This window comes from Dictyostelium purpureum (assembly GCF_000190715.1).
Source record: "Dictyostelium purpureum unplaced genomic scaffold DICPUscaffold_279, whole genome shotgun sequence".
In the NCBI taxonomy this organism is placed as follows: Eukaryota; Evosea; class Eumycetozoa; order Dictyosteliales; family Dictyosteliaceae; genus Dictyostelium; species Dictyostelium purpureum.
The window spans coordinates 12,400-33,161 of NW_003519615.1; the positions used below are offsets into that span (position 1 = coordinate 12,400).

Sequence of the window (20,762 nt, forward strand, 5' to 3'; positions counted from 1 at the left end):
TATATAAATTTAAATAAAATTAAAAATAAAAAAAAACAATATTAAATAAAATAAACTATATTTAATTTACATTTTTAGAAAAAAAGAATTTTTAAAATTAATTTTATTTTTAAAAATATTTATATTATGTATGTAGTGTTATAAATTTTAGTATCATTTATAAAATTGAGTTATATTCAGATTTGCCTTATCAATGTAAATGTACATTGATAAAATTAAACCTTGTTATTGTTTATTATGTTGTGTTATTATTGTTACTATTATTATTATTATTATTATTATTATTATTATTATTATTATTATTATATTATTTATATTATTTATATATTATTTTTTTAATCTGATTGACCAAGTTCCTGAGTATCAAAAGCATAACTTGAAAAAGTTCTCTTTGAAACATATTTACTATCATTTGATTTTAAGAGTTCTTGAGCAATATGATGAGGCATTGGTTTATAATATCTATTTACAAATTTCCAACCAAAATCTCTCCAAAGGGCTATTATTGGAACAAGGAGGAGTAAAAAGTAAAAGTGAGCACTTTCGCCTATACGATAAATGACATCGAATAAATCAGAGTCAATACCTTTGGCGTTAACTCTTCCATAGATGAGGATCCAACAAAAGAATACAACCATACTACCCCAGGTTGCAAGATGATTAACCCATGTCCAATAACGTACTTCCAAAGCTAATTTCAAATTGACAGTTATAATAATGGCAGCAAAACAAATGAGACCGAATGCAAAGAGTTCTGAATTTTCACCACCGCTATATGCATTGCTTTTATATGAGGCAGCTGCAGGAATCGCAAAAAAGACGAAGCTGTGATATATACCATTTAATACCCAACCCCAGAATACAGGGAAACTAAAGAGAATTTTCTTTGGGCCTAATTGATAGAGTTTTGGGTGTTCAATAAGAATGCTTTCGCTTACATCCTTTTCCATTATACCCATTATAATTATAGGGAAGAAAGTCCAAACAACATTGTATGCGGTTAATGTATAACGTTCATAGAGTGTTTGACCAGACCATCCATTGAAAATAGTGAACCAAAATTGTGTGATATACAATGCAATATTTTTATAGAAACAATAACAGACCAATTTAGAAATTCTACGGTATGAATAACGACCATGAACTAATAAAAGACGTACTAAAAATCTAAATTGACCAATTGAATAATCTGATGAACGACATGCTTGAAGACCTTCTTCGCCACTAATACCAATACCAACGTGAGCAGCTTGAATCATTGATACATCATTGGCACCGTCACCTACGGCCAATGTTACTGATGCTAAATTATCTTTGACTAAACGTACCAATTGAGCTTTTTGTGATGGTGATACACGACAACAAACTACAGCGGAGCAATTTTTAGCTAATTTTAAGAGTGAATATTTAATATGACCTTCTAATGCGTGATTAAGTGTATTACCATCAACAATTAATGCCATTTGTTCTTTATTTTCAGTAGAGTTTGATCTAGTTGAGAGATCATTTAAACGTCTATTTAATTCTACAATTGTATTTTCTTTACTTTGTTCATTAATGATAACAAGTTCCATTTCTGGTGTGAGTAATTGGCAACTATAACCAATGTTAATGGCGGTTTCTTGTTTATCACCAGTAAGTACCCAAAGTTTAATACCAGCCTCTCTAAGAATATTGATGGCTTCTGGTACACCTTTTTGAAGTTTATCCTCGATTGCTGTTGCACCTAAAAGGAAAAGATTGGTTTCGATGATTTCAGCAACTCTGTCGATTTCAGCTTCACGATTAATAATTGCAGTTGATGCGATTTGATATTCTTTTAACCACTCTTGGTAGACTTGTTGATCCAATTCACAATAGGCAATACATAGTGTTCTTAAACCTTCTGATGCAAAGTCTTGAAGATGATTGATTGTAACATCAGCATATGGTTGGTTTGGAGCTAATCTTTCAAAGATAACAGAATCAGCACCTTTGCAATATAGCAAAAGTTTACCATTTGGTGATCTGACAATAACCGACATTCTTTTTCTTTCTGAATTAAATTCTAAAACTTGAAGTACTTCGAATCTAATATCTTCCAAACCATTTAGTTTAAGGAAAACATTTTTTTGATTTCTATGGGTGAACTCAAAACCAAAGAATTTGGCAGCATTAACCAATGCGTTTTCATCTGGTGATGAGGCTTGATAATTAATTTTACCATCTTCTTGTTCTGGAACGACTGTATGGCATACTGCCATAATATTTAAAAATTCTTGAATATTGTGTGATTGATCAGTTTTTGAATTTAAATCAGATAAAAGTTTATCATCATGAAAATCTACTGGTTGTAAATTTACGCTGTTGTTTGATTTATGTAGTTTGCTGCTTATACTACTATTGGTATTGTTGTTATTGATATCATCAAGGTTGTTTAAAACATTTGGGGTTGCTGGAGTTGATTGGTTACTTGATGATCTGTTATTATTAGTTTCATTACCATAAACGATACCACCAATTGAACATTTTTTGAATATCATCTTGTTTTGAGTTAATGTACCGGTTTTATCTGTGAATAGATATTCAATTTGTCCTAACTCTTCGTTGAGGTTACTGGTTCTAGCTAATGCAGGTGTATCGGTTTCTTTATGATACATTTCAGCATCGTTATTGATTAAATATGCTTGGATTAATTTGACGATTTCCATTGTGACGTAGAGTGAAATGGGAATTACATTATTGAATAGAATTAAGAATGTTAAGAAAGACATACCACCTTCTACTGCGTTTGAACGAGTGAATGACAAGTAGAAGGCCTTTCTATTGCTTGCAGTCCAAGAACCATTGGCGATGGCACATGCAGTGCATAATAACATTTGAAGGAAAAATATGAAAATGATGTAATGATTTGTAGACTTTTCAATTTGAGATCTCTTTAATGGGGTTGTATTTGAGTTTCTCATTAGTTTTGTATCACGGCCACTATATAGAACTAAACCATTGATCCATTTTGTATTTCTTAACATTGTGCCTCTAAGTAAAACTTGTTTGATTGAAATTGGTAAAACCTTTTGTTCCATCAACAATGAGCCTGAAAATGAATATAATCTCTTATTTGGGTGTTCACATTCAATCAAACCATTAAAACTTGATAATTGATTGAGATCATCTGCTAAAAATTGGGTCTCCTCTAAACTTTGCTTCATTTTCAAGTTGGTTTCACCATCTAAATTGGCGGTTTCTACAAAACATGTTGAATCTGGTTCACTAGTTGATAATAATAAAATATCAGCTGGCATAAATTGTTTATCATAAACTTTAATAATATCACCGACTTGAATATCCTTCCATAAAACATGTACAAAACTTGAATTTCTTAAAACTTCTGTTGTACTATAATTAACACGATCATCTTCCTTATGTCTTTTCTATAAAATAGTTTTATTAAAAAAAAATATAAGTATATTGTTTATTATTATATTATATTATATATATAATGATATTTTACATAATCTTCATAAGCTTCTTTTAACGCAGTTACAGTTAAAACTATACATAAAGGACCTAATGTTGTAAATCTACCTGTAGGAGATACACCAGGAATTAGTTGGAGACAAGATACAATTAAAAAGTAAAAATTTGCTAAACGACAAAATTGCTCAAATAAATTTAATGGTACAAATGTTACAAGTGAATATTTTGATGTTTTTACATAGTTGTTTGTATATTTATATAATAAATTATATTCGTGATTATTGATATGAATAGTTCTACAATTTCCTATAAAATCATCTCTAATTCTTAACTATATTAAAAAAAATTGAAGCAAATAATAAAAAAAGGGGGTTAATAAAAATGATTTTTTAAAAATTTTGGAGGGAATTTGATTAATATTTGTTTTCACATACTATAAAATTTTGAACTTTTTGAACGAATCCACCTTCGTAATCATCATCATTATCCATACTATTCATATATGCGCCATTTAAATTACTATTACTATTTGCTCCATTCTGTAGGTCTTGTAGGGGAATTTCTACATTTCCATTATATGGTCTAAAACTATTAGTGCTACTACTGTTCATCATATTTATACTTAAAAATGGTGAGCTTGACGTCGCCGATGAGAATGATTGATTCTTTTGTAATTGCCCTATAGAATCTTTTAACATTTTATTATAAAAATTTTAATATATATATATATGTTTGATAAAATAAATAAAAAAAAAAATATCCAAGAAAATAATAATATAAGAAAATATATTATTTGATACAAGTGAAGAGAGAGTGAGAGTGTATTATAAATAAACAAACAAAAAAAAAAAAAAATTAAAATAAAATTAAATGATTAAAAAATAATGTATTTACAAATAAAAATTAAAATTATGATTATATTATTATAATTATGAACAGGTTAAAACAAAAAAATTAAACAGGTTAAATAATAAAAAACAAAATCTAAATAAATACTTTTTTCTTTTCTTTTAAAAAAGGGGGTTTAATTGATGTTTATTATGTTGTTGTTGTTGTTGTTGTTGTTATTTTTGCAGTTGTTATTATTATTTATTATATAAACTATAAACTATATTAGTACTATATAGTTTAGTTATATTGTGTTATACTATATACTAATAATAATAATAATAATAATTAATGATGATGGAGTAATAATAATAATAGTTTTTTTTTTCTTTTTTTTTTTTTGTATTATATAATTCTACACAATTATTACTACTACTACTACTATTACTATTACTAGTGTCTTTAATTATTTTTGTAATAAAATTAAAATTACAAACTAGTTATTTTTATTATTACTGAATTATTTATTATTAAGTTATATATTTTTATTATTATTATTATTATTATTATTATTATTACTGAATATATTATTAAAATTTATATATATTATTAAAATTTATATATAAATTTTAAACACAATTATAATTTTCTTTTTTTTTTTTTTTTTTTTTTATATTATAATTTAAAATTAAAATAAAAATAAAAAAATTAAAAATAAATAATATCAACACAAATTTAACCCCACCTCCAAAAGAATTATTAATTTAATCACACACAACCACACATTAACACACACAGCTTATATAACACAGACACACACTTGACAAGCAAACAAACAAAAAAAAAAAATGATACACCTGATTATTTATAGAAACACTCTCAATAAACACACTCTCCAAAAAAAAAAATTTAAAATTATAACAGAATAAAAAAAAAAAATAAAAAATAAAAAAAAATTTAAAATTTTAAATTTTTTTTTTCTTTTTTTTTTTTTATTTTTTTTATTTTTATTTTTATTTTTTCATTCTAAAACCATGTCTAAAGTTTATATTGCTGTTATTATTATTTTTTATCATAATATTATTTTATTATGATCATCACTTTAATTAAAAGTGTTAATTTTTCTCTGTGTATTTTGATATATCATGGTTTTAGTGTAACCCAGTTTGATCATTGTCGGTTTGAGATTTAAATTATTAATTATTATTATTATCATATATATCATATAAATACATAAAATATATTTCTATTTTTTTTATAATAAATTTATTTTATTATTATAATTTTATACAGTTGTTACTATTTTTAAAAAAGATACCTTGAATGGAAATTCATGTGATAGTCTTTATATTACTGTTATTTTAAAAATAGAGTGGGGTGATGGTGTGGTATAAAAAAAAAAAAATACCCCTCAAAATGTACACATTATTGTGTAAATGTATATTTCAAAATTTTTTAAAAAAAAAAAAAGATCTAATCTTAGGTTTCTTTTCTTTAAAATTAAAAAAAAAAAAGATAAACCTTAAAAACATTTGTATTTTTTTTATTTTTTACAATTTTTTAAAAATTCATTCAATTTTTGTTTTTTTTTGTTTTTGTAATATGAATAGCCGTACAGTAAAATTAAATGAATTTATATTTACAGATATAATTTTTTATTTAACATATAGGGCTTATGAAGAATCATTTAAAAGAATATTAGAAATCAGTTTAATTTCAAAAAACACATTTAAAATTATACAACAAATAATAGTAAATCAAAGAGATAATTTAAAAAGACCAATATGTTTTAATTATAAAATATTATCAAAGCTTATTTTAGATCAAGGTGATAGCAAGTTTAAATTACTTCAAATTCAAAAGATTAGGGTGTTATATTTAATAGATTTGGTTTATAATAGATTAGAACGTCTACCACTATCTTTAGATAAATATTGTGCATCTTTGGAAAAGGTAGTTATATTAAATGCAACCTATACATACAGACAACCTCTGCCAATAAATAAATCACTGTTCAAATACAATAGTATATCAATATTTCTAAACAATAGCGACACACCCAGTTCAGATCAAGAAGAAAATGAAAATTATACAAATTATAACCAAGATACCTTTTCATACAGTTTTTTAAAGTGGTACGACCCTAAAAAAATAAAAATTAAAAAAGAGGAGGGGTTTGGTAAAAATTTGGAAAAGTTTCAAAATCTGTTTAATTACGGAAATGAATCGTTAAAAGAAATCGAGTTTGAAAGGTATCATTCAACACCGTACAATTTTATCAAAATGGCATTAAATAGTTCAACTATTCATTCATTAGAATCGTTAACAGTTAGGTTTGGTTATGATTCATTTCGTGTATATTTTAATGATGACTCAAATCGTAATGACAATGAAGACCACCAATTAAATCAATTAAAACCATCAAAATATTGTGAGTATGATTTTTCAAAACTAGTAGAGTTTTCAATTAAAATCTCAAGTTTATCAACTATAAATAAATCATTAAAAAGATTAGTAATCAGAAAGTGTTTAGATGACCATATAGGAGAATCACCCTCTAACGATAGACCAGGTTTATTAATTAATCAGCTAATTCATAATTCAACATTAAAAACACTGGGTCTAGAATTTTATGATATTCGTAACTGTTCAGAATTATCACAATTAACTCAAATACCGAATATTACAACACTTTATTGTAGCCCCAAATCAATTAAATATTTTCTTCAGCACTGCATCAATAACCCACACATAAAGAAACTGGTAGTTGGTAACGAACAGGAGTACAATGTTGATACCGAGCTTTATGAAACATTTTCAAATTTCTTTTTGAACAATCATTCATTAAAAACATTGGTATTATTAGAATACAGTAATTATAAAAGCAACAATAATATCATAATTCACAATTGTTTGAATCAATCAAAAAATAGAAATATTAATATAAAAATAAAATTAAAATAACAATTTTTTTTTTTTTTTTTTTCAAAATTAAGTTCATTATTTTTTCACAAAAACTTTTTAAAATTTTTTTTATAAAATCTTTTAAAATTTTTTTTTTTTCCCATCCCTTTTTTTATATAATAATAAAATGGATAATAATAATAATAATATTGATAGTAACACTGACAATATTGACAATAATATCACCTATAATAATAATAGTAATAATAGTAATAATAATGATAATAGTACAAATACTGATATCAATATCAGTAACACTAATAGTAGACCAAGGCAAAAAAGAGAAAAAAAACTAAAAAAATTGACTGTTGATGAAGATAATATTATTGTTATCGAGTCAATAAGGAATAATATCGATACAAGATCCTCGTTAATGATTAGAAATATTCCAAATAGACTACGTCATGAATTTTTAGTGGAGATTTTTAATGAACAATTCCCAGATTCATTCGATTTCTTTTTTTTACCAATTGATAAACTTGTATGTAATTAATAACAACATTTATAAAATTAATATTAATATTTTTTTTTTTGTTTTCTATCAAACAGACAAAAGTAAATTTGGGTTATGCTTTTATTAATTTCAAAAACTATAAAACCATTATTAGCTTCTATGAATATTTTCATCAAAGAAAATGGTCCAATTATAATGAACAAAAAGTTTGCCAATTGGCATATGCAACGTGCCAAGGTAGGGAAAATTTAATTGATCAACACAAAATTAAATATAAAATACCAACAGCATTTTATATTGAGGGTTAGTTTAAATAAATTGGTTTTTTCAGTGTATAGATTTATATACTTTTACTCAAATAAATAAAAATTTTACATCTTTAACTATCTTTTTAAAAAAGAAATGTTTTTCAATAAAATTCTAAATTATTTAGATTAACAATATTATTATAATAACCTTTGAAATAAAAAACTTAAACCAATGGATATTTATTTTAAAAAACTTGAAAAAAAACAAAAAAAAAAAAAAAAAATTATTTTTTATAAAAATATAAATTTAAAATTTTTTTTCTTTTTTCTAAAAATCATAATATAATTAAAAAGAATGGGTAATAATAAACTAAGTCAAATTATTTTTAAAGATGTTGTTTATTATTTGATTAATAATGAATCATCATTCTCAAATATATTAAATATTGCATTGATTTCCAAATCAACTTTTAAAAATGTTCAAAATATAATAGTAAATCAAAAAATAGATAATAAAGATCCCATTTATTTTAATTTATCGGAATTTCTTTTATATTTAATCAATTCAATGACAAATTCAAATGAATATGACAAAGTTTTAATTCAATATAAAAGTATTAAAGTGTTATATACAAAGATAAAATATTTTCCAATGGATGGCGAGTATTTGGATATTAAAGGTCCACTTTGCGAGTTTTGTCCAAAATTGCAATCTGTAGTATTTTTAAGAGCTTTTTATAGCTATGAAAATCCCTTACCCCTCGATGGTCCATACTTCAATGAGGAGGAGCAACCAGAAGATAATAAATTGTTTAAATATAAAAAAATTTCAATTTTATATGATGAGGAAACCGGTTTACCATGCTCTAGCGAACAGGAAAATAACTACTCAATTGGATATTCATTTTCATTCCTATCATGTTATGACCCTCTAAAATTATCAATTTCATTAACCCCAAATAAAAAAAATAAAATAATTAATAATTTTAGCGGGATTTTTAAAAATGGTGGAAAATCTTTAGGATCAATAGAATTTAAAAAAAATCACCCAACACCTTATAAATTTTTAGAGCAATCATTAAAAACAAATAAACAAAACATCAAGTCATTAAAACTTAGATATAATAATATATCATTTATAAATATTAAAGATGAAGATAACAGCGATGATGAAGATGAAGATGAGGATGAAGAAGATGAGGATGAAAATGAACATGAAGACGAAATAGAAAAAGAAATTGTAAATAGTAACGATCAATATTTAAAAGAATTAGCATCAGTATATGACTATAATAAACTTATAGAGTTTTCAGTTAAAATTTCAAATTTACCCCAATCAAATAAAACATTAGAAAAATTATTATTTAGAAAGTGTTTGGATGACGATGACAGCAACGATGGTGATAATATTAAAATAAATAACAACAATGATAAACCCAGCTTATTAATTAATCAATTAGTTTGCAACTCAACTTTAAAAACACTAGGTTTAGAATTCTATGACATTACCACAAGTTTAGAACTATCACAACTATCTCAAATACCAAATATTACAACACTTTATTGCAATATTAATTCAGTTAAATACTTTTTCCAACATTGCTTTGATAATCCTAATATAAAGAAATTAATAGTCACTAATGAGGAAATAATCAATGAAGTTGATCCTGATGTATATAAATCTTTTTCAGATTTCTTCAAATCAAATACAACTCTTTATACAATCATTATAAAATTAAATAATAATGAAATTTCAAATAATATTAAAAAATTATTTTTTGAATCAAATAATCAATCACATTTAAACTTTTTAAATAAATAAATTTATTATATCCACTCTTTTCAATTTTTTTTTTATTTTTTATTTTTATTAGTTTTTATTGCATAATTTCACACTTTTTTTAAAAGTGATGTTCTAAAAAATAATTTGGGTTTTAATCTATTTTATTATTATTATTTTTTTTAAGCAAAAAAAAGGTGGTGCTTTTTTTAGAATTTTACTTTATTTATATATAAAAAAAAAGTATAATTTTCAAAATGAATTGTTTTTTATAGCATTTTGGATGATGTTTGAGGGTATGCATTTTTATATCTCACCCACACAAAATAATAACACACATATTTAAAATGGTTATAAAAAAAATTATAAAAAATAAAAAAAATTAATAAAAAAACAATTATTATAATTATTTAAAAAAAAAAAGGGTTTAAACAGTGCATGTTGGAGAATTAAAAAAAAAAACAACAAACAATTATGGAAATCAGTTATGTATAATAATAAAATTTTAAATGAAAAATAAAAAATAAAAAAAAAATAAAAATAAAAAAAATAATAAAAAAAATAAAAAAAATTAAAAATTAAAAAATTTAATTTTATTTAATTTTTTATATTATTTTTTTTTTAAAATAAAAAAAATTATTATTTTTTAATATATTTATAACAATAGTAATAATTATAACAATAAGATAGAATAATTAAATAATTAAATAATTTAATAAATAATTTAATAATTCATTACATTAATTTTTTTTATTTTTCTCAATTTAAAAAAACCCTTTTTCATTCCATATTAAATAAATAAACTATAATTTAGATAGACAATATATAAACTATTCTTTTTTTTATATAACTATTTCTTTATTTTTTAAAAAACTTTTTTAATAATATTTTTTTTCAAATAATTTTTTTAATTCATAAAAAAAAAAAAAAAAAAAAATCAATTTAAAAACCAAAAATGTCAACATTAACATCATCATATAATAGTAATAATATTCAGGATGATAAAATGTCCAACAATCCAATTATCACTACTACAACTACAACAACCACAACCTCTCCATCTTCCTCCTCAGGAGTTGCTAGTGGAAGTGGCAGTATTATGAATTCACCATACATTAATAATAACAATAATAATAATAATAATAATAATTCAAACACTGATATTAACAAAAGTATAAATAATAGTAACAATAATAACAATAATAAAGATAGTAATGCTTTTACAGTAAAATCAATAATGTACAATGATAAAAAGAAAAATATATTGACACAAAAAGAAAATGGACCATGCCCACTCATTGCAATAATAAATGTATTATCACTTCGAGGCGAAATTGAAATCAACGACACTCCAATGTCATATGACGGACTTGTAGAAAGAATTGGTTCACATTTGTTTGAATCAATGAAAAATGTAAATATTAAATTATTAATTAAAAAAAAAAAAAAAAAAAACTAATCCCAAAAATATCTTTTTTTTATAATTTTTTTATTAGTATGAAAATACAGAGGAACAGTTCGATTATGAAATTAAAATTAATGATTCAATTAATGCATTACCAACCATGATTAGCGGGTTAAATCTTGATATTAAATTTACAGGGTAAATATTTTATAATAATAATAATTAATTATAATATACAAATTATTAATAAATTTTTTTTAGTATTAGAGATTTTGACTCATCATGTGATATGAGTATTTTTAAAGTTTTAAGTATAGATTTGGTACATGGATGGTTAGTGGACCCTCAAGATATAGAATTGGTATCAATTATTGGTGATTTAACATATAACAAATTAACAGAAAAAATTTGTAATTCAAAGTTAGAAGAGGATTTCTTAAATGATACCGAAATATTAAATAATTTTAAAATCAGTGACGAAAAGAGTAGTATTCCAAGCGGTCTTAGTAAAAAAGAGAGTATTGCATTCACCAACAATCGTATTAGAAATATAATGACAGATAGCGTAAAGTATAAGAACAGTCCAATCAAATCAAGTGGTGAGGATTTATTCTCTCAATTTAAAATTAAACAATTCCTTGCCGATACATCATCACAGCTATCATATCACGGTCTATATGAATTACACTCCAAATTGAATGAAGGAGAATTGGTAATTTTCTTTAGAAACAATCATTTCAACACAATGCTTAAAAGAAATTCCGAACTTTATTTATTGGTAACTGATGAAGGTTATATTAACGAACCTATAGTATGGGAAAGACTCTCTCAAATTGATGGTGACACCGAATATGTTTTACATGACTTTAAAAACTTTAAAAAAGAAGATCTTTATTCAAGCTTTGACAATCAAAATAATGGCCCAAACAATGTAGTTGTTAATACTGATGCTATGACCGATGAAGAGTTGGCTCATTACATTAATAATCAAGAAAATCAACCCTCTATAGACCAAGATTTCGCAGTTGCTTTACAACTCCAAAATCAAGAAAATGCTAAAGCTGGTTACAGAAAACCAAAAGAAAAAAAAGAGAAAAAACAAAAAGAGCAAAATAATAATAACAACAAAGAAAGTAAATTTTGTAAAACCCAATAATTATTATTTAAAATAAAAAAAAAAATAAAAAAAATAGAAAAATATATTTATTTGTAAATAAAAAAAAAAATAAAAAATTTTAAAAGTAAAACATACACAACATCAATAGATTATTTAATATTATTATAACTTTTTTTTTTTTTTTTTTTTTTTTAATAAAAAAATAGTTATTTGAAACCTTTTATTTTAAACCTTATATTAAGAATTTAATCTAATACAATCGAATGAGATGAAAAATATATTTGGATTTGTTGGGTCTTTAGCCAAGTAAAATGTTTGATGAAATTCGTGAGTTGAGCTTTCTCCGTAGGTTACTTTTCCACTTGCATTAATTAATAGATTTGGGTTTTCTTTATCTTCTCCTGGCATAGGTTGACAATCAAATGTTTCTACTATGTGTTTTGATTTTGGAATTTCTGCTAATAGTTTACCAATGTGCTCTTTTCCTTTACACTCTGTACCATTCCATATCGATACACTATCGTCTTTATAAAGCTGGACAAGTTCTCCTCTATTATTATCAAACATATTATAAAAATATTCCTATTGTATTTATAATTATTTTGTTTTATTTTATTATATAAATTGATACTATTAGATATTTGCTAATACTACTATATGTATATTAATTAAGTTTTGATGTTATTATTTAAATGATTATACTTTAACGAATGCTTCCGCTCTAGGAGATATTGTCTCTACTATTTTCTTTAAATTTTCGTCTACATTTCCATAACTGGAAATATCATTATTACTTGGGTTATTATTAAATTTTTTAAATGACATTGTGAATATAAAATAATTATTATTAAAATTACAGAATCAATATGAAAAAGAAATTATAAAAATAAAAATAATCGTAATTTAAAGAAAAAAAATAAATTTTAAATTTTAAAAAATTTTTAAAAAAAAAAAAATAAAAAAAAATAAATAGTTTTTTTTTAAATAATTTCTAAATAACAACTAAAGAATATTTTTCAATAAAAATAATAATAACTTTTATTTTTTGATATGATTTAAAAAAAAATAAAAAAATAATGTTTCAAAAAATAAAATTTAATTATGTGAATTCGAAATTAAAATAAATAAGAAAATAAAATAAATAAATAAATAAATAAATATTTATTTATACAACCAAAATTGATTTTTATACTTGACCTTTAGTTAATGAAGAATTATTTCTTTCTAAATTTATTCTTTTTTCTTTTTTTTTTTTATTATTTTTTTTTTTTATTTAAAACAATTTTTTTTATTGCGAGCACCAATATATAAAGGGCTTATTATATTTTTGTATTAAAAATTATAATTAAACTATAATGTTGTTTTGATAATTTTTAATTGATTGTTAAATTCCTTTTTTAAAAACATTAGATTTATAAAAAAATTCTAAAATTGGTAATAATAAAAAATTTTTATTTATTTTTTTTTATTTTTTTTTTTTATCAATTATATGGTTTTTTTTTTTTTTTTTTAATAAATTTTTATTGAACAATTTAAAAAAAAAAAAAGACCTTAAATAAACTTTTTTTAATATTGTTTTAATTTGTTAAAATATCATAGTTAAAAAATAAAGAATTATAATAGGATAATATATTGTATATTTAAAAACAATTTATAAAAAACAAGAAAAATTTAAGTAAATTTAGAATTACAATTATTTTTTTATAATAAAATTGTAATTGTTAATTAACAAATTTTTTTTTTTTTTTTTTTAATATATATTTAATAAAAGAAGGAAATAATTATAAATTGCAGTTTATTTTTTTATAATTAAAAAAAAAAAAAAAAAAAAAAAATTCAAATGTATAGTTTTAATACTACTCAAAAGGTATTAAAAAATTTTGGGAGAATCAAAGGTCATCAATCAAAAGGTGTGGTTATATCACCTTATTGCGAAGGTGCATGTTGTCAAATGATTAGTTCCTCTTCATCTATTCCTATGACAATCAATAATAAATTTGGTATAAGTGGGAATACTTTACCATTTTTAAAAGAAGAGTGCTCTCATTTCGAAACCAATTCAAATAATGGAGCAATAAATGGAATAAGCAGTTTTTTATTTCGAAACAAAAACAGTTTTTTTACACCCTGCAATAGATTATATGGAACTTTATCTCACAGTAATGGCAATAATAACCAAAATACTTTTCTTTATAAAGCAGCTCCAAGTACATCCATTCTAGACTCTTATTATTCGAGCAATCAAAATTTTAAATCACCCTTTAAAAATAATTATAATAATTTGGATTTTAATAGTAACTATACAACCTCATTTAATAATAACAACAATAATATTATTAATTTAAATAGCAATAATAAAAATCATAATAAAATTAATAATCATAATCATAACCATACCCATAACATTAATAATTATTTCGGTACCCTAAATGAACCATATCAAAACTGTGTTAAATTCGAATCAAATAAATCAAACTATGTACTAGAAATTATTGAAGGTATTTTGCCAAAAGACTTAGTTTCTGGTTCTAAAATGCTAACTCCAAATGAACCCCATAGTATTTTTGTAAATTTTTCATCAGCAGTTAAGGCATATCAAGCACATCAATATATCACCGAGTGGAGCGAAAAGAACTCAACAAATCTAAAGTCTAATTTAATTAGAACATCTTTGGATCCTCTACATTCAATTGAAAAAACAAATATTGAAAAGGTATTTACAAAATCAACTAAAATTAATTATAATTTAAAAAACAAAAATTATAATATATCACTTTTTGATAATTTAATTATAATTTTAAAAATGATACATAATATTAAAATTAAATATATTTATCATTTTTTTTTAAAATTTTATAGTTACCAGAATACCCAGTCCCAAATTATCAACTATTTAAATCAGAGCCATCAATAGATATAATTCAAAATAAATTATTGGGAGGTGTACCCATTTCAAATTTTAACGAAAAGAACCAAATAACATTAAGTTTTTTTTTCGAATATATTCATAAAGATGACATTCCTGAAAACTATGACTACTATGTTATAACTTTATCAAATGGCGATAATACAATGGTTTTTGATATAAAATCAATTGGACATATACCAAAAGTATTAATTGAAGTTTTAAACTCACCTGTAAGTTTTTAAATTTTATAATTTTATTTATATTATTTTAGCTAAAATATTTTTTATTAATTTCTATTTTTAGAATATAGCAAAAGTTGGTTTTAATAACCATAGACAACACATTCATTTGTTTGAAAATCAATACAACCTAAAAATAAACAACTTTGAAGACTTATCAAAGCATCCAATTATTTTAAGATCAAAGCCAAGAAATTTAACCTCTGTTGTGGGTATTTTTTTAAAATATAAATTACCAAGATTGGAAATTAATAGATTTTCGCATGGCCAGTTGATTTCACATTTGTTTTCTGAAAAGAAGATTGAACATTATGCTCAAATTACGGATAGTGTTCATTCTCTTGCTAATATTTTAAAATCTCAACAACCAGATTTCTTTTTAAGGTAAATAATAAACATTATATAAAATAAAAGTTTCTCATATATTAATTTTTTTTCAATTGAAAATACTTCTAGTGTAATGGATGAAGATTTAAGTGAAGGATCAACAACTTCATAAGCGGTCATGTTTTATAATATTGATAGTATAAAATAAATTTGTAAATAAACACTTTTTTAAAAAATTTAATATGATGTTAACACTTTGTAATGTAAATGAACTTTTAAAGTATAAATAAATAATTAATAAACAATAAAAATAAAGATAATTGTTGATTATTAATTAATTTTGATTATTATTGAGTAATGGTCCTTATTCATTACACCAGGAGCGGATATATTTCAAGAATTTGATTGTATTTTATTTAAAAATTATATGATATTTAAGTATCCTAATACTGAAAATATTTTCTATTGGTCTGATGGAGTTGAAAATTATTTCGTATACTATTTCTAATTAAATTATGACAGTAATAATCTGTGGAAATGGTAAACATCTGATGTTTACATGCCATGTTAATTGATCATGGTTGTATGAGAGTTTTAATTTACTAGATTTTGCTTTCATCTAATATTATTCGATATTCTATCATATTTACTTGGCCAGAGAAAATGTGATAATTTTAATCAAATATTTCTAATTAGAGTTGACTAGAGATAAATTCATTTTAAGTTGGTTTAAATAAAGCTCTATCCTTTTTACTATTATTATTAATTATATTTTTTTTTTTTTTTTTTTTTGTTTTTTATTTTTTTTTTTTTTTTTTATAAAACCATATTTATTGACTAACTAAAAGTTTTTTTTCTTGCTTCAGGGTTGATGCTGATGCTGATGATAATGGGGGCAAATAATGATGATGGTGATGATGATGACGATGATGATGGTGATGAGGGGCAAACAATGATGTTGATGCTGATGCAAACAATGATGATGAGGTAAATGATGATGATGATGAGGGCAAACAATGATGCTGATGATGATAATGAGGAGCATTGCCAGTAGTGGTGATTGATGGTGTGATGAGGCCCAAATACTATTGTTTTGATGTTTTGATGTTTTTAGTGTTGTTTTTGAGCAAAGTAAGGTGTTCTATAATAGCTTTGACAATAGGTGGTAGAGTAGAACTAATAGATGAAATAAGATGCACCTGGAGTGTAAGTGGAGGATGACAAATCTCTATCTTTCATAAATTGAATGCACCATTGGAAAACTTTCAATTTTTAATACATTCTTTGAACTATTTTTGTAATGGCCGATGGTTGTGATTGGTTCGGATTTGGTTTTCTCTTAAATAAAGTTTCATCTCGAAAATCTTTGAAAATATTGGAGTTGTTACTGGGAAAGTTATTTCATCTTCAATCTCTTCATGAATAAAGGTTTGGATCCCAAAAAAAAAAAAAAAAAAAGTGAAAATAATAGTAATCGCTATTATTTTCACTTTTTTTTTTTTTTTTTTTGGGATCCAAACCTTTATTTATTAATGCATGAAAATCTTATAAGCGCATTCAAGTGAACAAAAAAAGTGTTTCTTGATTCTAGATTAGGTGCTCTAAGACTACGAATTTTAATTGTACCAACGGTTAAAACAGGGCAACCTCAACACTTTACTTGTATTGGACCAAATTGTGGAGATCTCCAATATCAAATACTTAGTTTTCATTTGAAATATACGCGTTATTTCTTCAAGACTATTAACCAAGGCAAAATTTTGTCTAAAGATGCTATTGGAGAAAGATCAATTTTAGATCTTTTAATTTTAATTTGACAACATTGATCATCTTGCTTTAAATTAATCAGTAAAATATTATTTAATGTTTTTTTATAAAGTTTTTAAAAAAAAATATTCTAAACTATTGATATTTGATAATGATTTGATGCTGATGAAGTATGCTCTTGCTATTCTTCTTTTGAATTTTCTATATTCTTCATTGATGTTGCTAATTGTTTGTGGTTGTTTAGCGTGTCTTTCCTGTTTTTTAAACCTTGGACAAATCAGGCTGATATCACGACTTAATTTTTGATTATTTGATTTAATTTTTTTAATTAATTTTTGTTATTTAATTTTTATTTGTAATTCATCGATAAAGTTTTGTATCTTTTCAGTTTTATCTTATTATCACTTAAAAAATGGCAAAGTGAACCTTATTTTTTATTACAATATCTAAAGCAAGGGTAGGAAAGCCTGGTTAAATCCGTGTGACTTAAGATCTCATCCTGTCGGTTCGCGAGTTCGAATCTCGCCTCTTGCAATAACTTTTTTAAAAAAAGTAACTCATCTTCCGAGTGATCAACAAATGGCTTTGTTGGTTTATTAGTCTTTTGTCTCAGTAGATTCTATCTAGTCGCTTATCACCTGAACTATTTCTGTGTGAAAAGTGTTTCTGGTTATTTTACTGATGTCTTTCCTTGATGTTTTTTAAACCTTGGACAAATAAGGCTTTAACAAAGGGAAATAAAATATTTTTTTAATATTTTATAGTTTGGGTAAAGAGCCTGGTAAAATCACTTTAAAATCACTATTGAATGTGAGTGTTGTGAGACTATCTGGTAATGAACCTTTTTGAACTATTAGGTTAAATCTAATACCAAGTGTGGGTGAGGTAATTCTATCGGGTATTGAGCCGTTTTGAATTTCTTGGTTATAATAATAATTGAGTTTGAGGGTTGTGAGACTATTTGGTAATGAATAATTGAGTGTGAGGGTTGAAAGACTATTTGGTAATGAGTTGGGTGGGAATACTTGGTCAAAATTGATACCGAATGTGAGTGTAGTAATTATATTAGGAAAAATAATTAGTAATATTTGTCATATTGGGATTGTTTGTCAAAGTTTGGAAATCATTAGTTACAAGAAGAAAAATTCATGACCATATTTTATTTTTTATTTCACATAGTATCTAAACTATATAAAATAATCTATAAAAAATTGTTAAAAATTATGCTTTTAATCTTTTAATGTTTGAGAATGGAATAATTTGAAAAACATTAAGGATTATGGCAAATCTTAAACTTTGAAATGTTTGAGTTCAATAATTAAAATATAAAAAAAAATTATAAAATCAAAATAATCCTTTTTGGTAAATCTAACCATATGTTTTAATAGTTTATTAGCCACCTGTCAGAATTTTGCACTATTTATTTTATGTTAATATTTGATTTAGAAAAATATTTAAAATAATTTTTAAAAAATGAAAAGATATAAAAAAAGTAAAAATGGATTGAACCTATTGTTGAATCTAAACGACTAAAATGAGGATTTTGGACACTAGATTTGATTATTGTTTCGTAGTTTACCCATTCGAGGCTTTGTGTCGATTGTTTGTTGGTTCTTGAATTTGCAAATAATTGAGGAAGATCTGGGTCGTAATTGATTTGAGAACAATATACTACATAGCTTTTAAGAGGGTCAATAATTTTAACTGAATCTCTAGATTCAAATAATCGACGGAATTGTTGAATTTGATTATGAAAAACAAATGCTGTTTTTTTATTAAACTCTACAGTGACTGTATCTATTGATTTTTCATCTGATTTTCTTTTTCCCATTAAAAACGATGCCAACAACTGTTCTTCCTTTGGATTGCCATTACTTGTATACTTTTCATTACCTAATAAAAATCTTAATTTTGAATCTTCATATGAAAATAAAATAACACCAGCTCCTAAATATTTATTTTCTAAATGATTTGGGATAAAAGTCATTAAATTGCTTTTGTTAGTTGATGGTCCTTTAGATTGGAATTTATTGTTTGCATTATTATTAATAGATTTTCTTGAAGATGACGATGAATCTTTTCTATAACTTTCCCTAATAATTAAAATAATAAAATTAATAACATTTAAAATTAAAAAAATAAAAAATCTTTATAAAAAGGTATTTACCTTTGGTTTCCTTTTTTAAAATCGACCAAAAGTGGAGCTCCAAATTTCAAAGAACCATTTAATTTTAATTTTGCATTAATTGCATCTTTTACATCTAAAAATTTAATAAATGCATAATTACTATCATTTACCATATGTAAATAATCGACTTTCCCAAATTTAATAAATAATTGATATAATTTTTCATAATTTATATTTGACCCAATTCTTCCAATCCATAAAATTTCTGATGGGGCTAAACTATTGGATATTTCCTTTACTTGATTATTTACCTGCTTTTGATTTTGAAAATTAGGCTGGGGGATTTCTTTTGTTAAATTTGGACTTTTAATATCACCTTTCATTTTCATTATCTGATTTGGTTCTGAGGTTTTTGATTCTAACTGTAGAGGCTCTTTATTTTGAAGAGGAACGATAGATGAAACTGAAGATGTTGAATTTATACTATTTTTACCCTTCTCACTATATGAAGAAATAATAGGTGGGGAACGAATAATATCATCAGGTAAAGAGGGATTTGAATTATCTTCAATTTTTTTTGAAACCTCTTTACTCTTATATAACTCTGGGGATATATTTAGACAAGAATCATTAAACTTTAAAAAAAAATTTTAAATTAGAACTTTTTTTTTAAACAAGATATCTTATTAATTAATTTACCTACTGTTAAAAACTCTAATGATAAATTACTTTCTCTTATTGAAAGGATGTGTGGATAGTATATAGCGGCAATTGAACAGTTTTGATGATAAAACTCTATTATTGCACCATGATTTCTAATATCTAACTCTACTCTTTTTAAAATACCGAATCTAATAAATAAAGATTGAATCTCGTTTACAGTGCAATCTTTTGGTAAATTACTAACAAAAATACTATTTGAAACATTTTGTGGATCGTTTATTTTTGTTACATGTTGAGGTGAAAAAGATTTTTCAAGTTTATCTCTTAATGCTATTTGTGTTAGAATATTATTTATAAAATCTATAGATTGAGTTATTTGTTTTTGTTGTTGATCTAAACATGTAACTAATTGTTTTATTAAAACCAACACCTCTGTATTATTATTTTTTATTTCTTCTTTCATTTTAATAATATATAA

The 20,762-nt window shown here is 23.6% G+C and overlaps 9 protein-coding genes across 9 annotated transcripts; 6 read left to right on the forward strand and 3 right to left on the reverse strand.

The window, feature by feature from the left end:
• Nucleotides 1-68: 68 nt before the first annotated feature.
• On the reverse strand, nt 69-4,913 carry DICPUDRAFT_49853 (uncharacterized protein). Its single transcript, XM_003291442.1, has 4 exons — nt 4,453-4,913; nt 3,891-4,144; nt 3,491-3,787; nt 69-3,410 (listed from the first exon to the last, which is right to left on the reverse strand). The coding sequence occupies exons 2-4, from the start codon at nt 4,068-4,070 to the stop codon at nt 336-338; spliced, it is 3,552 nt and encodes a 1,183-aa protein (XP_003291490.1). The 5' UTR covers nt 4,071-4,144; nt 4,453-4,913; the 3' UTR covers nt 69-335.
• A 973-nt stretch (nt 4,914-5,886) lies between these two features.
• Nucleotides 5,887-6,368, forward strand: DICPUDRAFT_156088 (uncharacterized protein; the record flags this gene model as incomplete). The annotated part of the gene is made up of 2 exons (XM_003291430.1): nt 5,887-6,237; nt 6,336-6,368. The coding sequence occupies 2 exons, from the start codon at nt 5,887-5,889 to the stop codon at nt 6,366-6,368; spliced, it is 384 nt and encodes a 127-aa protein (XP_003291478.1).
• Nucleotides 6,369-6,567: 199 nt separating this feature from the next.
• DICPUDRAFT_156089 (uncharacterized protein) lies at nt 6,568-7,309 on the forward strand (the record flags this gene model as incomplete). Its single annotated transcript, XM_003291431.1, has 2 exons — nt 6,568-7,156; nt 7,281-7,309. 2 exons carry the CDS (start codon nt 6,568-6,570, stop codon nt 7,307-7,309), a joined length of 618 nt encoding a protein of 205 aa, XP_003291479.1.
• A 303-nt stretch (nt 7,310-7,612) lies between these two features.
• On the forward strand, nt 7,613-7,968 carry DICPUDRAFT_24690 (uncharacterized protein; the record flags this gene model as incomplete). Its single annotated transcript, XM_003291432.1, has 2 exons — nt 7,613-7,729; nt 7,798-7,968. Coding segments are annotated over 2 exons (288 nt in total), but the record flags the coding sequence as incomplete, so codon positions are not given.
• A 337-nt stretch (nt 7,969-8,305) lies between these two features.
• On the forward strand, nt 8,306-9,772 carry DICPUDRAFT_82154 (uncharacterized protein; the record flags this gene model as incomplete). The annotated part of the gene is made up of 1 exon (XM_003291433.1): nt 8,306-9,772. The coding sequence occupies one exon, from the start codon at nt 8,306-8,308 to the stop codon at nt 9,770-9,772; it is 1,467 nt and encodes a 488-aa protein (XP_003291481.1).
• Nucleotides 9,773-10,574: 802 nt separating this feature from the next.
• DICPUDRAFT_57374 (uncharacterized protein) lies at nt 10,575-12,378 on the forward strand. Its single transcript, XM_003291434.1, has 4 exons — nt 10,575-11,144; nt 11,227-11,333; nt 11,397-11,555; nt 11,718-12,378. The coding sequence occupies exons 1-4, from the start codon at nt 10,686-10,688 to the stop codon at nt 12,289-12,291; spliced, it is 1,299 nt and encodes a 432-aa protein (XP_003291482.1). The 5' UTR covers nt 10,575-10,685; the 3' UTR covers nt 12,292-12,378.
• Nucleotides 12,379-12,489: 111 nt separating this feature from the next.
• On the reverse strand, nt 12,490-13,077 carry DICPUDRAFT_82156 (uncharacterized protein; the record flags this gene model as incomplete). Its single annotated transcript, XM_003291443.1, has 2 exons — nt 12,490-12,834; nt 12,955-13,077. 2 exons carry the CDS (start codon nt 13,075-13,077, stop codon nt 12,490-12,492), a joined length of 468 nt encoding a protein of 155 aa, XP_003291491.1.
• A 1,015-nt stretch (nt 13,078-14,092) lies between these two features.
• Nucleotides 14,093-15,898, forward strand: DICPUDRAFT_156094 (uncharacterized protein; the record flags this gene model as incomplete). Its single annotated transcript, XM_003291435.1, has 4 exons — nt 14,093-14,965; nt 15,112-15,390; nt 15,464-15,783; nt 15,814-15,898. 4 exons carry the CDS (start codon nt 14,093-14,095, stop codon nt 15,896-15,898), a joined length of 1,557 nt encoding a protein of 518 aa, XP_003291483.1.
• A 2,353-nt stretch (nt 15,899-18,251) lies between these two features.
• Nucleotides 18,252-20,747, reverse strand: DICPUDRAFT_82158 (uncharacterized protein; the record flags this gene model as incomplete). Its single annotated transcript, XM_003291444.1, has 4 exons — nt 18,252-18,517; nt 19,003-19,586; nt 19,661-20,256; nt 20,325-20,747. 4 exons carry the CDS (start codon nt 20,745-20,747, stop codon nt 18,252-18,254), a joined length of 1,869 nt encoding a protein of 622 aa, XP_003291492.1.
• Nucleotides 20,748-20,762: the final 15 nt, after the last annotated feature.

Coding starts and splice junctions, on each gene's coding strand:
- DICPUDRAFT_49853 (XM_003291442.1), bottom strand. CDS start 4,070: ATGATGAACAGTAGTAGCACTAATAGTTTTAGACCATATAATGGAAAT. Junction 3,788..3,890: donor AAAAAGTTCAAAATTTTATA/GTATGTGAAAAC, acceptor TTTTTAATATAG/TTAAGAATTAGAGATGATTT. Junction 3,411..3,490: donor AAGAAGCTTATGAAGATTAT/GTAAAATATCAT, acceptor ACTATTTTATAG/AAAAGACATAAGGAAGATGA.
- DICPUDRAFT_57374 (XM_003291434.1), top strand. CDS start 10,686: ATGTCAACATTAACATCATCATATAATAGTAATAATATTCAGGATGAT. Junction 11,334..11,396: donor CTTGATATTAAATTTACAGG/GTAAATATTTTA, acceptor AATTTTTTTTAG/TATTAGAGATTTTGACTCAT. Junction 11,556..11,717: donor GAAAAAATTTGTAATTCAAA/GTTAGAAGAGGA, acceptor GTATAAGAACAG/TCCAATCAAATCAAGTGGTG.